General features: G+C 44.7%; 1 protein-coding gene across 2 annotated transcripts in view; it reads left to right on the top strand.

The window, feature by feature from the left end:
- XYLT1 (xylosyltransferase 1) overlaps positions 1 to 15,389 on the top strand; it is a 367,139-nt gene that overhangs the window by 308,268 nt on the left and 43,482 nt on the right. For both annotated transcript variants that reach the window (XM_009430383.5, NM_001037289.1), the window contains 1 exon segment: positions 2,535 to 2,615. In XM_009430383.5, the coding sequence (XP_009428658.3) occupies positions 2,535 to 2,615 (81 nt within the window).

The raw sequence follows: 15,389 nt of genomic DNA, 5'->3' as shown, positions 1-15,389 counted from the left end.
GGGGTAGGCAGGGGTCCCCCCGCCCCACCCTTCCAGACAATCCATCAGGATCCTTTGCCAAGCACACAGCGCTTGGCTTTGAAAGGCGGCTTTGCCCAAAAGCTCTGGGCCTGGAAACCTCAGCCCCCTCCTCATCCACCCTCCCTCCCCCAAGATGTCATCTTTTGAGACGATTTCACGTGGAAGCATCGCTAAGTAAATTCGCTAAATGCCTATTCATCCCCGTCAGATGGGGACTCGGTGAAGCGGTAAATGTGAAAATGGCCCCAGCTCACAGCCCTGAAAGGCGCTTTCTGGGATTGCCAAATGGAACTGCAGCCGCTGACCCTGGGAGGCCTGAGGCTTCACGAGAAGGGGGCCCAGGATCCCCGGCCCGGCCCCTTCAATCCTCCCACTAAGGGTGTCTGAGAGACCTTATTTATTATTCTAACTGCCGGGGACCCATTCAGAGGTTAACTTGTCTCGTATTCATCAGGACAACAATAATGAACTGTTGCGGAGAGTGGTGAGGGGGTTGGTAAATAAGAGCTGTTAAAACGCAGTTGGAATGGGCCTCTTTATGGTTTGGAGAGAAACATTGCTTAAATTTTTTTTTATAGGCCGATTTAGTTTCCACTTCTCCCAGTGACTTATTAAAGAGGCTCTGTCCCCACAAACTACAGGTAACAGAGTCGGAGGCACCAGTGGACTTTACCTTGGCATGCACGATGGGGTTTAACCACGCGGGAGATGCACCATTGTAGGGACACGTGGGGTTAGCCCTTTGCGAGCATCCCCTGGGTTCACCTCTGTGCCCATCAGCAAGGTTTAGCTTTCCGTGTGTGTGCTGTATTCAACTCCCTGCAGACACACGGGGTGTTTCTGGTGCCTGCCGCTGCTAGAATGGCTGGTTTTGAATTGGTGTTTATTTCAGTAATAGGATGGGACATGAGCAGCGCTCATTTTCACTGCTGCCTCTCTTAACTGCTTTGTGCCCCCTCCGCTGGAATTATGAGTTGGTCAACATGAGTCATCCAGTGAGAGAACAGGGGCTTGGAGTGGCAAGACTGCAGAGGCGCAGGGAAATGAAGGAGGGGGTGAGCAGTAGGGGCAGCTCAGACCAAAGAGTTGGGAGGCAGAGCAGGACGACGTGCATTGATTGTGCCCCTACTGTGTGCCCTTTAAATCCACCCAGTTGTCCATTCAGTATATATGCTTGATGGGCCTACTAGGTGCTGGGCATGTTTAATTTTCAACCTAGGTGCATTCAGAGAAAGCTGCCATTCAGTGAGGTTAAATGACATCCTTGGACACACAGCTGACTCAGTCATGGAGCTGGGATCTGTCCCCAGATCTTTCTGTTTCTGCCCAAGCATTGCTTTCTAAGGCACTGTCCTGCTTCTCGAAGGTCTAGCTTCTATTATAAACCCAGAGATGTTTTTTTATCTTTCTGCTCTCTTCTCTGTTCCTCCCATTTGAAACAATAGTTAACGCTTTCCTTTGAAGTAAAAATTCCGAAGCAGAGAAGGCTGGTGATAAAGGAGCTGTCACATCAGCACCATTTACCTGTTGGGGTTTATTCAGCAGAAGAGGCGACTGCGTTTCTGGCAGATGGAGACCCGTGTGACTGCCTTTTAAAATACTGTCACAGCTTTATGCGCAAGCTGATTAGCTGTGATTACACTGCTAGTGCTGAGATTGATGGCGATAAATTTGGGATAACAATGCTGGCAACGATGTCACTCGTTTGTATTGGACTTCATATTTTTTAAAGCTCTCTCAATCAGTAGCCCCGTGGTTATCGAGGACTTGGTATCCGTCCACTCATTGATGCATTCATTGCTCAAAGTGCATTTGAAGGAGTCAGTTTGAACACACATCACTTTGATTCATTTGTTTATTCAACAAATATTAATATAGCTCTTACTGTATGCCAGTGTTGAACAAATTCAGCTGGGCTCTGTCCTCGTGGAACTTACATTCTAATGTAAGCAAGGTCAGTGCTTTCAGCTGGTGATACAAGAGTGAAGTATTATAAACAGAGTGATGTAATAAAGGTGGGGAGAGAGCGGGAGGCAGGTACTACTTTAGGTTAAGTGGTCAGAAAAGGTCTCTCTAAAGAGGTGGTATTTGAAAGGACACCTGATGACAAGGCCAAGCCAGCAATACTGGGAGAAATTTCCCAGGCAAGCAAATGCAAAGGTCCTGAGGTTGCTGTGCATTTAGCTTTGGGCTGACTTGCTGTTTGCCAAGCCCAGTGCCAGGCACTGGAGATTCCCAAACATGTGGAGCACCACACTTGCCCTCACAGAGTCTCCAGTATATTGGAGTATAGAGGAGAGAAATGCACAAACAGCCCATTTTAACATAGTGTGATAGAGTCAGTGATGGTGACATAAAAATGGCGATATAAAGAGGATGCCTTATCAGCCTGTGTGCAAGTGATCAGAGAAGGTGCTTCAAGCAGACTGACATAATTGGTGAAACTTGCTTTCTGTGACAAAGACAGTACCCACGGTGTCTGGCCTGACTCTCCCCTTGGTTTGTTTCCACAGGACAAATGACCAGTTGGTGGCGTTTCTCTCCCGATACCGAGATATGAATTTCTTGAAGTCACACGGCCGGGACAATGCAAGGTAGCACCTCAACCCCTACCCCTGTACAAAATGGAAATGAAAATCTGAGTGATCATTTGGGGAATTTTCTAGGCTGGTTTCATGCAGCCACAGAAAGGTTGAGGGTGGGAGAAAGGCTTGGCACCAGCTGTCCTTCGCCGTGTCTGCGTGGGATCTGAAGTAGTCCCTTCTGTCAGCCAAGGACAAGATAACCATAGATGTTTCTCATGGTGTGACAGCCCTTTTGATTACTTCCCCCAAGGACTTCCACAAGTCCAATATCTCATTGCAGCAACCCTTTCAGTAGGGCACCCACGGTTAATTCTCATTTTATTGATGGGAAGACTGAGGCCCATAATGTAAGCAACGTCCCCAGATCGTTCATTCAGTCAGCCAGTCATTCAAATACTTAACAAGCATGGGCGTGTGCCAGTTGCTGTTCTAGCCGCAAACAAGACCAAGTCCTTCCTCTCAGGGACTTGACCTGTAGTGGAAAAGAGTGTCATACCAGCATGGACTTGAACCCAGGGGTCCTGATCCCAGCCCCATGTCCTCCTCACTCCCTCACTGGTGTCCAACACATCAGCAGGGGTTGGAGGCACCCAGAACCCCAACCCAGATCCCTCACACCTCTCTCGCTTAAAATGAACAATGTCAAAAAAATAGCATCTCTACAGTTCAGCATTGAGCTGAGCCCAAGTCTCCATGATGGTCCATCAACTGGAAGGGATACAGTATTGAGCGCCCCCTGTAGGTGACATCACGTGATGGGATTCCTCATTCCAATAGAAAATACCATTAAAGGCCAGGCGCAGTGGCTCATGCCTGTAATCCCAGCGCTTTGGGAGGCCGAGGCGGGCAGATCATGAGGTCAGGAGTTTGAGACCAGCCTGACCAACATGGTAAACCCTGTCTCTACTAAAAATACAAAAATTAGCCGGGTGTGGTGGCACATGCCTGTAATTCCAGCTACGCAGGAGGCTGAGACAGGAGAATCACTTGAACCTGGGAGGCAGAGGTTGCAATGAACCAAGATTGCACCACTGCACTCCACCCTGGGCAAGAGAGTGAGACTCCATCTAAAAAAGAAAACAAAAAAAGAAAACACCATTAAACACCAGTCCAGGGTGGCTCTGACATCCTGGGGTCTTGTTCTAGCATTGAACCTGGCAGTGCTTGGGATCATTTCAGCTTGTTAACGTGCATGGTTTAGCTCTCAGAGTGTTTTGTTTTGTCTTGTTTTCATTCAGGTGCTTCATTTGAAAATTAATAGCCCCATTTAAAAACAGCAGTATTTCCTATGAAAATCCAGATTTCTAGCCAGTCTTAAAAAATCTGAAGGTCCATTAAGTCTGTGCCTGAATTTTCTCATGGCAGTTATTTCCTGGATCTTAGGTCGCTTGGTCCTTGCCTGTCCCCGTTCCCCAACCTGGCCCCCCACCACATCTCCGTTTGTAATCTCTGCTTTAAATCTTCACTGCCGTTGTTGGTGGGAGTGTCATTTTGGCTGGCTCTGTGACAGTTTACCCAGTTATCCACAGCATGGGAGGAACAAAAGCAAGCAGGTAGCTCCGTCTCCTGAGCTTTAAAGAAGTAATCTGGCCAGGTGCGGTGACTCAAGGCCTGTAATCCCAGCACTTTGGGAGGGTGAGGCGGGCGGATCACCTGAGGTCTGGAGTTCGAGGCCAGCCTGGCCAACATGGTGAAACCCCATTTCTACTAAAAATACAAAAATTAGCCGGGTGTGGTGGTGCACATCTATAATCCCAGCTACTTGGGAGGCTGAGGCAGGAGAATCGCTTGATCCTGGGAGTCGGAGGTTGCAGTGAGTGGAGATTGTACCACTGCACTCCAGCCTGGGTGACGACAGAGGGAGACTCCGTCTCAAAATAGAAAAAAAAAAAAAAAAAAGTAACCCTAGAATCCTTGTGTTGTATCATTTTTCTAAATTGAAACTTTGATTTCATTCTGCTATTTATGGATTGTTCCTGCCCCTACTCACAGCCTACCTTCTTTACATTAAAAAGGAGGCCTCTTTCTGCAACACCCGAACTTGAAGATGCTCTGTAAATTAGCACAGATTAGTTTACTACGCTCAGGCCACTAAGAGTACAGAGGCCTGGCTGGATGAGTAAGAAGAATCACGGCCACTGTGTATTGTGTTCCTACTAAGTGGGCCCTTTTTGTATAGGATCCATATTTGTTTTCACAGCCACTCAATGCAGCTATAAGAATTATTCTCCCCATTTGTCAAGCTTCTGGAGTTTACCTGATTTTTCTGAAGATCACACAGCTGGTTAAATGCTAGAATTTGAACCCAAGTTTTTCTGGCCCCATAGCTGCAGGAGCAAAGTGGGGCTGGGCAAGGATTCCATGGAGGTGGTTAATTGTCAGAAGTGGCTCAGACATTGGTATTCCTCGCCCTCAGGTAGAGAAGGAAAAACCCTTCTTCTTCTCCAGGTAGCAGCTAATAGGTGATTTGTGCAAAGTTGTGTCTCGAGAAAGGAGCCCATTGTAAATGTATCAACTTGTGTGTGAATTACATCCACCCTAGTATTAACTATTTCAGCCTAGTCAGGATTTATTCTCTGAGCACTATTTGTCAGGCACTGTGCTAGGAACTGAGTATAGCACAAGTTAAAAGCAGGGACTGTGAGGTTACACCTTCTGGTTTGGAATTCTGATCTACTGTGTTCTAGCTGTGTTGCATTGGACGAGTGACTTAACCTCTCTGAGCTGGTTTCATAATATTATATGAAAATATTAATAGACCTATACTCATTCATTGAGAAGATTAAATGAGATGCTGCATGTACAGCATTTGGCATAGTAAATGTTTATGATGATGGTAATGGTGATGGTGATGATTATGTCATTGTTATGATAAGCATAGAACTAAATTGTTGCTGGTAGGAGAAAGAAATAGATGGAGAATGGGCCTGAATTTTGCCTCTAGGTGCCTGAGTACATTTTGTATAATTGATGTGCATCCGTAATTGACAGGTGGTACCCAAATGTCTTGGGACAACATAAAGAAGTCTCAGGCTAAGGAAATGCTTCTTACACCTCCCTCCAAGACCCTAAAACCCAAAGGCCTCTTGACAGAATAGCTCACAAGTTCCAACTCTTGAGTGTGAGTCCCCAGCTGGGATTTTCTCATTTACAGGAAGTTAGGGCAGTGATTCAGCATTAATTTAATAGTAAAACAAGCCAATGTCCCATTCACTGGCCACTTCCCTCTTTGTTAGCTGTGGCCTCACCTGCTGCATGAATAAGCCTACCTATAGCCCATCATCCATGGTCCCTCCCAAGTGACCAGAGCTGGGCATGGCTTGCTCAAGTTCTTTCACTGGTGATGTGTTAGGGAGAACTCTTTTGGTGGGAAATGACAGAAACCCAGCTCAAACTAGCTTAAGGGTAAAGAACATTACCAGATCAGGTAACTAAAACATTAGGGCTGACTTCAGGTATGGCTAAATCAAGCTGTGCAAATTATATCATCAAGCCCAGACTCTCTATTAGTTCTGTTTTTCTGTGTGTATGTTTAATTTTCTGGCACTGGGTGGGGATTATTGGCAATATATTAGCCTCCTTTTATAGATAAGGGAACTGAGACTCAAAAAGATGAAGTTCCTTGCTCAAACTCACAGCACTAGGGCAGCGGGGAGGACTCACACCCAAGTGAGTGTTCACAGAGTCCAAGCTCATAATTCTCACGTGATGAAGCCTCTCTGTGTTCTAGGCCTGCTTTCTTCCAATGCACTGGTGACTTTGAGGCAGCTACTCTGCTTCTCTTGACTTCATTTTCTCCCTTTGAAAAACAAGGGGGTTGCATGAGAAAGTCTCCAAATTCCCTTCCCATTCTGGTATTTCATGTGTCCAGACCAGCCCTGGTAAAAGAGGAGGTGACGGAGGCAGAGATCTTGAAAGACAGAGAGATGGGGATGAACAAAGGCAAGCAGTGAAATACAGAATAGGCCACGGGGTGCCTCGGTTTTTAATTCCACGTAGCTCCTAATAGCAATGTTGACCTTCTGTCTTCATCTCCAACCTTTAGCAGCCAATTTGGACTTCTGGCTCCCACTGTGAAGAGATGGCATAAAGGCAAACTAGTATTCTAATAGCTGCCAAATTGGTCCTGATTGTTTCTGTTATTAGATGAAGGGGAGGGTTGTGTTCACTGTTTCTCCATGCTTTCCTCCAAAAGTAAAGTCACTAGATACATTGCAAGACAGGTAGCACAATTGTCATTTTCCCAGGCAGCCTCGGCGGGGCTTGCAGAAGCAGGTGGCCGCATGTTTACTCTCAGCCTGAATAATCAGGTATTGGGAAACGTCCCTACAAGTCCCTGGCCTTGGCTCAGGGAGCATCAGAGAAGTTTTTCAAATCTCTGAAACCTGTTCAAGTCTCAGTGTGTGGGGACCGGCCTCTTCCAGGGAGCTGGAAAGTGAAAATCGGAGTTTCTCTGAGACTTTTCCTTCCCTGGTTGATCTAATTTCTCCACTTCATCCAGGGTCACCAGGGCCCCCATGGTAGCCCTGGGACACAGTGTGTGAAGTGCCAGAGCATAGATGCTGGAGTCCAGCCACCTGGGTCGAAATGCCAGCTCTTCTATACCACAGCCATGGGATGTCAGCAAATGGCTTCAACAGGCCATGCTTCCGTTTCTCCATCTTTATAAAATTCAAATAATGATCATGGGATTGGGGAGATGGAGCATCCTCACTGGCTACAGGAAGGCCCCAAGCTGGGCGCATTCCAGGACATTTTCTCATTTCACCTTCATTTAGCAGGTGTTACCCCATTTCAGAAATGAATACAGCTGAGGTTTGAGAGTCGCTTTACCTTACTCAAGGCCCTACAGCTAGTGAACGACAGAGCTGAGATGGAACCTGGTTCCATCTGACTTTAAGACCTGTGTTCTTTTATTACTCCATAGTGACTGCATTTGAGAGGACCTGCAGGTTGATGCTCTCGAGGTGTGCAGATGAAAGAAAATCCTGCTGAATGTAAATAGAATTATCTTTCTGCATGGGTGAGGGTAGGTCCTTCCCCTACTTCCGAGGGTCAGCATTTTGCAAAGTGTGTTTATGTGCCACCAGGACATGGGGGATTCTTTTGGGTCCTTTATAAGTGGGCATGCTATGAAAGTTAGGTATTGATCTTATGTGTATCAACAAATTTATAAAATTAGCTGCTCCAACCATGACTTATGGATATTATGCTTCGAATAAGGCTACATTGAAAGAAAACAGTTGAAGCTATTTAAAGTTAGCTTAGAGGCCGGGCACAGTGGCTCACACCTGTAATCCCAGCATCCTGGGAGGCTGATGTAGGAGGATCGCTTAAGGCCAGGAGTTTGAGGCTTGCACCACTGCATTGCAGCCTGGGTGACAAAGCGAGATCATGTCTCTAAAAATAATAAAGGTGGCTTAGAGCAGAATATTAAGGGGCCTCTTGTATAGGATGCTACATAAAGCACATAGCATAGCAGTTAAGAATCCAGGCTCTGGAGCCAGACTGTCAAGATTCACGGGCCAACTCTAATACCCACTCACAGTGTGTGACCTTGGGTAAGTTACGTGAGTTACCTGTGTATCAGTTTTCTCATCTGTAACATGGGAATGATGATAATCATACCAATCCCATAGAGTTGTTGCAAGAATTAATATATGGAAAAGCCCCTGGGGACAGTTAGTTGCGCCTATTAAGTTGATGATGATCACAATGGTGGTGGTAGTAGTGGTGATAATGATGGTGTTGTTGATATGAGAAGAATCTTGATGATAATATACACATAATTAAGATGTTACAAAAATGTTCAATAACTCTTATGTTCAATAACTCTCATGTCCACTGGGGACATGGGAGATTCTTTTGGGCCCTTTATAAGTGGGCATGTGATGAAAGTTAGGTATTGACCTTATATGTATCGACAACAATTTATAAAATTAGCCACTCCAACCCATGATTTATGGGTATTATGCTTAAAGTAAGGCAAAGCATAGTAAGAGAAACAGCTATCATTTCAAATATAAGAAAGCCAGGCAGGTAGATTCCAGCCCCAGGTCAGAAGTGGTATAGAGAAGTTTCTCTCTCTTCTCTGGTCTGAACCCCATCTTCCAGAGGCAGCATTCTCCTATTGGAGGCCGGGATGGCATCTGAGCTGCCTCCCTAGCTCCCCTTTTCTGACATTGAACTAATCATCAGACCCAAACCTCCTTTGATGTATAAACAAGCAAATGTTTAAACAAAAGTTGGCAAATCAGTCGAGAGCCTGGCCAGGAACCTCCTCCAGGCAAATCCGCATTCGGGAAGGCCTTTGGTGCCAGCTTGCTTATTGAGAGAAGAGCTCTGTTTCTGGCTAACTTGTAGCTCCATGATTGATGCGAGGAGATCATTAATATCTCATCTCCAATAGGGAAAGCAGATTGCATTTCTCTTTTGCTTTCCTTAAACCCAACCGATGCGTTCATGACTGTTTGCATGTTCACTTTATTTAATCCAATTATAGCAGCCACGTCAAAATAAAGTCTGGCATTATGTAGGCACCCACACAAAACTGCACACACATACCTCCCTGGGCCTCAGCGTGTGTTTTTAGGTCATCTTTAGAACTCTTCTTCTTTCCAAACAATACACAAAGAAGTTAGACAAAAGACTAGAGGGGAAGTACATTCCCAGTGTCATCTCTGAAAGGTAGAGTATGATTTTTGTTTTCTTTGCATTTTTTTACGTTCCAAACCATCTATCAAGGCTATGCATTCCTTTTATAATCAGAAAAAAGGCAGTAAACAATGTTTTCAAAAATACATGAAATGTGGAAAACCAATTAGCCCTCAACAGACCTTTAGACGCTTGGTGATGTAAGCTGATTCAGAGACGTGAGCCCTGTGAAGAATGTGAGCCACCAAGCCCAGGTACTCCAGCCTCAGGATTCAGGCCACTGACTCTGCATTTCCACTTGAGCTTCTTTTTCTTCCCTCCTTGGGAAATATAAGAAAGCCAGGCAGGTAGATTCCAGCCCCAGGTCAGAAGTGGTATAGAGAAGTTTCTCTCTCTTCTCTGGCCTGAACCCCATCTGCCAGAGGCAGCATTCTCCTATTGGAGGCCGGGATGGCATCTGAGCTGCCTCCCTAGCTCCCCTTTTCTGACATTGAACTAATCATCATCCTTGAATGTCAAACCTAAGTCAGCTTTCTCCACACAGGGCAGCAATAATAACTGGTACATGTGCCACTGATTATCCTAAGCACCTTACAGATATTCACTCTTTCTACAACAACCCCATGACGTAAGTGCGATCATCATCGTGCCCATTTTCCAGATGGGGACACTGAGGCTGGAAAGATTAAATAACACACAGCTCATAGGTGGCGAGACAGACTTGAAGCCAAGCAGAGTGACTCCAAAGTTGGGGTTCTTTTTATTTTTCTTTTTGAGACAGAGTCTCGCTCCATCACCCAGGCTGGAGTGCAATCTCAGCTCACTCCAACCTCCACCTGCAAGGTACAAGCGATTCTCGTGTCTCAGTCTCCCAGGTAGCTGGGATTACAGGCATGTGCCACCATGCCTAGCTAATTTTTGTAGTTTCAGTAGAGATGGGGTTTTGCCATGTTGTCCAGGCTGGTCTCAAACTCTTGAGCTCAAGTGATCCGCCTGCCTCGGCCTCCCAAAGTGCTGGGATTACAGGCGTGAGCCACCACGCCCAGCCTGAAGTCAGGGTGCTTAACCACCATGCTGCACTGACTCCCTAAGGGTGCTGACTGCGGAGTTTCCCTCCATAACCAAGCCACGTGGACTTGTGGGTGGTATGTCCCTTCCACCAATCAGATCAAGTCGGCCCCTATGAAGTGAGGTTCTGAAGCTGAGGACTTCCCTGTAGCTTCCTTTGGCAGCCACAGGGCCCTTGCACTTTCAATTTTCTGTCACTCATAAAGGCCTTCCCCATAACTCCTTAGAGGACTGATTCCTTCTCTTTGAGCTTGCATGCCACCTGCTCCTCAGTGAAGCCTTCCCCAATGATCTCCACTAATTAAGTCCCTGTCTCTTTATTTTCTATCATTACCCCCATATTTGTTCCTATATAGCATGTAATTTTATATTTGTGTTTCATATTTCTCGATGTCTACTTACTTATTAGAACCTTGTGGCTAGAGTGTGGAAGGCAGAGCCTGACACTAAGGCTTGATTTCCCTCATTGCCACTCACCAGCTGTGTGGGTCTTGGGAAATTTACTTAACCTTTCTGTGTCTCTGTTCCTTCATTTGTAAAATGAGCCCTCATGGGGTTGCAGTGAATTCTAAACAGAAGAATATATATTAAGTGCATAGAACAGAGCCTAGAATGTAGTATATGCTCAATAAATGGTAGCTGTTATTATTTACGCCTTTTGTCTTGCCTAGAAGAGAGAGAAGGGCGGGGTGATGTCCATCTTATTTAAAACCATTTTCTCAGTGCATAGAGCAGAGCTTGGAATATCGAAGGTGCTCTCTAGTGCTGCTAAAGGAATGAATTCCTCAAGCATTCTTGATCTTCCAGCTACTGTAGGATAGAGGAATGACAATTGACTCCAGCTCAGGCCCAGAAGGGGCACAGCCTACCCTGGGCCTGAGAGAAATGGCTAGCAGGGGCCCTGAGGAACTGCCAAATTTCAAAATTAGGGAGCTGAATCCTCGCGAGCTCATCCAGAGCTTGGACAGAATTAGAAGGATGGCCAGGACACTTGTCACCTTCATGCCACAACCATGGCTATTGCACAACTAAAACAAGGACTTCTGTCCTTGGTGCTGAAATATCATTGCTCTGCCAGACTAAAGGATTTCTTCTTAGCTGTGGAGGTGTCCTATGTACCTGTCTACCAAATCCCAGAAGAGAGAATAGGACAGATAGAAATTCACCCTGATAAAGGAAAAAAACATAAAGCATCGTAATGGACATTATGGAGCCCTTACTATGTGCTAAGCCCTCCCTGTATACAATCTCATTTGAATCATCACACCAGCTCTGTGAATTAGCTATTATGATCACCATTTCCCCTGTGAGAAACCAAAGTACCACATGATTAAAGTTGCCTAAGGTTAGTAGAAGACACAAGACTTGGGCCAAGTAATCTGGTTCCAGGACTCAAAATCTTGCCCCTGCATCCCAGTAGAATAATATTTAGCTGTGACTTTGTGCCAGTAGAGAAAAATCTCAGGCAGCTAAACTGCCCTTTCCTGAGAACCTAGGAAGAGATGTGTGAGCCTGTTCACATAGCTGACTGATTTCATGCATTGTGGGTCTATATGATTTATTCCATGACTTTATTTTTTAACTAAAATCCTTAGGTTGTACTTATGCTGAAGGAGTAATCTAGATTCAATGACAGATTACCAGACAGGAAAACAGAAAAGGGGGAGATTTTATTTTTTCTAGGCATTGTGACTTTGGATGTATCATTTGTACTTCCATTCTCAGGTTTTTTTTTTAAATTTGTAGCATTAGCGATATTAGCCTCTTGTGAAGATTTCTTCTTGCTCAGACATGCTGTAAACTTGAAGAGCAGAGTTATTCCTTCTGAAACTTACAGTGGGACAGCTTAATTCTGGAATAATTCCATACTTGATGAATATACCAAGATTGTAGCCAATGAATTAACTGAATTGAGAAACTTCTTTGTCATCCACCTTTCTGACATTATTTCCAAAAGCCACAGATGTTTTTTTTAACTGACTTCTTCTCCCATGGGGGAGAATCAGGACTTCTTCCCACCCTCTGTCTGATTTACTTTGATGCTCAGCTGAGTAGATTTGGTCCCTGGGATGTCCCAATAGGATCATATTTAGCTGTGACTTTTCCTGTAGTGTGCTAATAGGTAAAAATATCAGGAAGGTGAACTGCCCCTTCCTCATAGCCTAGGAAGTAAAACTGAATGCAAATGATTTCATATTTGACCTCAGGTAGAAGACAGATATCTTCCAGAGGTCTGGCAGAAAGATTCTTCCAAAGCCAACAATAAGCCCTTTTCTTTTGATTCTCTCTCATTTCTGGGCATTGTCTTTTTCAAGCATTAGAAGATCACAGATCCATTCTTTCTATCTTTTTGGTGGTACTATGGTGAATCAGGGCATCAAAGATGGCAGAGTAGTTAAGAGCTTGCATTGGATCCAGCTAGACCTGCATTTAAATTCAAGACTTCTGGCTGTGTGACCTTGGGAAAGTTACATAGCTTTTCTGAGCTTCAATTTTCTTTTCTGTTAAATGTGTGTTAGAAGGATCCCATACCTAGTTAACGAAAGTCTGTGACTGCCTGATTGCCCAACAGGTGTGGCTGTTACCCTTCTCTTTATTAATTTTTTCAGTAAATATTTATTAAGCACCAGTTGTATGGTAGGCACCGATGTAAGCAGTAGGGATACAGCAGTGAACAAAAATAGACAAAAATCTCTGCCATCTTGCAGCTTACATCTAGTGAGTGGAAATAGACAACAGACTAAATAAATACCTTGTATATTGTGTTAGAAAGTGAAAAGTCCTGTGGAGAAATAAAAAGCATGAAAGGAGGATTGAGGATGCCAGGCATGGGGGAGGGATGTCATCCTTAGGTAAGAAGGGATTGATGGTTGAGTCGGTTCATTGCTTGGGTGAACAGCGCTTACTAAACACTTTGCAAGGCCCTGTGAGAAGCATCATCCATCACACTTTGCAGCTGATTCAGGAGGCTGTCAAGACACAGGTGTCATGGGGCTTATCTTACAGATGAGGAAACTGGCATTCAGAGAGGTTAAGCCAGCCCCACATCTCATAGCCTGTGAATGCAGAGGCAGGATTAGTACCTAGATCACCCAATGTCTGTTTGCTGTAGTGTCACCTGTTGCCCCAGTTGCCCCAGGTAACCTACTCAATGGGAAATGAAAAGGAAGAGCGTATCATTGGTCACCTTTTGTATATGGGGCTTATTGCTACAGATCTGTGCTTCACGCCTCAGGTGAGAGAGCCATGCGCCCCTTGTTGGTGAGCCATATTTTATAAAAAGTCACTCAGGTGTTCACTGACTTACCTTGCCTTCCAATTTTACCTTTTCAAGTTATGGTAAAGAAAGGGAAGAAAAGATGCAAATCCCTGCCCAAACAGCTGACGCCTCTCCCCTGGTAGATACCTTGTTGCTGGGCCTCTGCCACCATCTCCTAGTCCAAGACTTAAGTCCCCATTCACCCCTGTGACTCCAGAAACTTTTCTGAGACCTAGGGAATTGGTTGTCTCCATTTACTCTTAGTTAACCAAAGCATGCGTTTGCAGCATATCAATTTTTGAATGCGATAAATACAGCAACCCATCTCCCAATCCCATGAATATTTCATTTTGGAGATGACTGCATAAATATTGTATTTGAATATTATGGTCCGGGACATCACATTAAAATTGCAAGACGATGCTATTATCCCATATAATGGAACATGAAATTAAAAACTGGAAAGAAAAATTTTGCTAGTCCTCTCACCTGTATTTCTTCTCTGTCTCTCTCTCATGGTTAGTCTGGTAACCATGTAAGTTTGAATACAAATTATCTAAAATTGAAAGTTTCAAGCATGGTTAAGTGCATCGACTGGACATTTTTGTATAATTAGCACTAGCCAGAGTCAAGGCAGGGTTTTATTTTCCTAAACTCAGGGGCTTCCTTTGATGACCCAGTTAGAGCTCAGTTACATTTCAGTGGGTTAATACTGTATTACAAAAAATCTTCGCTGAGTTCCTTCCCAGCAAGAACATGACTTTGCTAATGAGCTTGGATTATCTGTCTTCCATTGTCTGTCTGACCCCTATAGGGATTTAACTTCACAACCCAGACCTAGCCCAATTTTGTATTTTACCAAGGGGGAAACTGAGACACAGAGAGGACTGCTCTCTAGCAAGAACATGGCTTTGCTAATGAGCTCAGATTTTGCATGTGGAAAGATGTGTTAGAGAAAGAGCAAGACCCGTGACATAGGACAGCTGGGTCTTTTGATTGGTTCTACCCTTGTGTTGAGTCCTCTGTGTGTCCTTAGAAAAGTTGCCAGTCTTCTCTGGGCTCCCGTGTATCCATATGAGATGTATTGCTTGCCCCATGCCCTTTTCCTGAGTATAACAATGTGACTTATAGAATATCAAAGCTGGAGAGTACCTTGGGAATTACTTAACCCAGGATTATTGTGACTGGACCGATGGCTTATGGGCTGGATTCATCCTAGAGAGATGTTTTATTCAACCAGAAGTGCTTTTTTATTTTAAAGGAGTGGAAGTGCATTTCAGAATGTGTGTTCTTCACTTCTCTGCTAATTTCATCAGTCCTTGTTTTTTCGTATTCAGGCTGCTTCACACGCTTGCATTATCTGTCTGACCGCCCTGTAGGGATCTAACTTTACAACCCATATCTAGACCAACTTTGTATTTTACCAAGAAAGAAACTGAGACTCAGAGAGGACTCCTTAACATTTTGAAGTCACCCAGCTGGTGACAGGTAAAACCACACTGCCCCACAGATGAAAAGCACATTTCAGCCGAATTAAGTCTGTTCCCTGCCAGCGTTACCGTCATCGCCATTTCATTACACCATCATCCATTTTGTGATGACTTAGATGTATTATGTCATTATCTTCCATAGTAGCCAATGTCTAGAGGTGGGTTTTCTGCTCATGCAGAAAAGAAATGCTAAGAATGCAGGTTTACTAATGAGGTTTCAAGTAATTCCCTTCAGTGAATGTCAGTGGATTTGTGGGAAGCCCGGTGAGAGGGAATTCTTTCTGGAATTCAGCGTGACTGCCAGGGCAGGAC

This window comes from Pan troglodytes, chromosome 18 (genome assembly GCF_028858775.2).
Source record: "Pan troglodytes isolate AG18354 chromosome 18, NHGRI_mPanTro3-v2.0_pri, whole genome shotgun sequence".
Taxonomy (NCBI): Eukaryota; Metazoa; Chordata; class Mammalia; order Primates; family Hominidae; genus Pan; species Pan troglodytes.
Note: the sequence above shows the minus strand (reverse complement) of the source record. Positions and strands in the feature narration are given on the sequence as shown.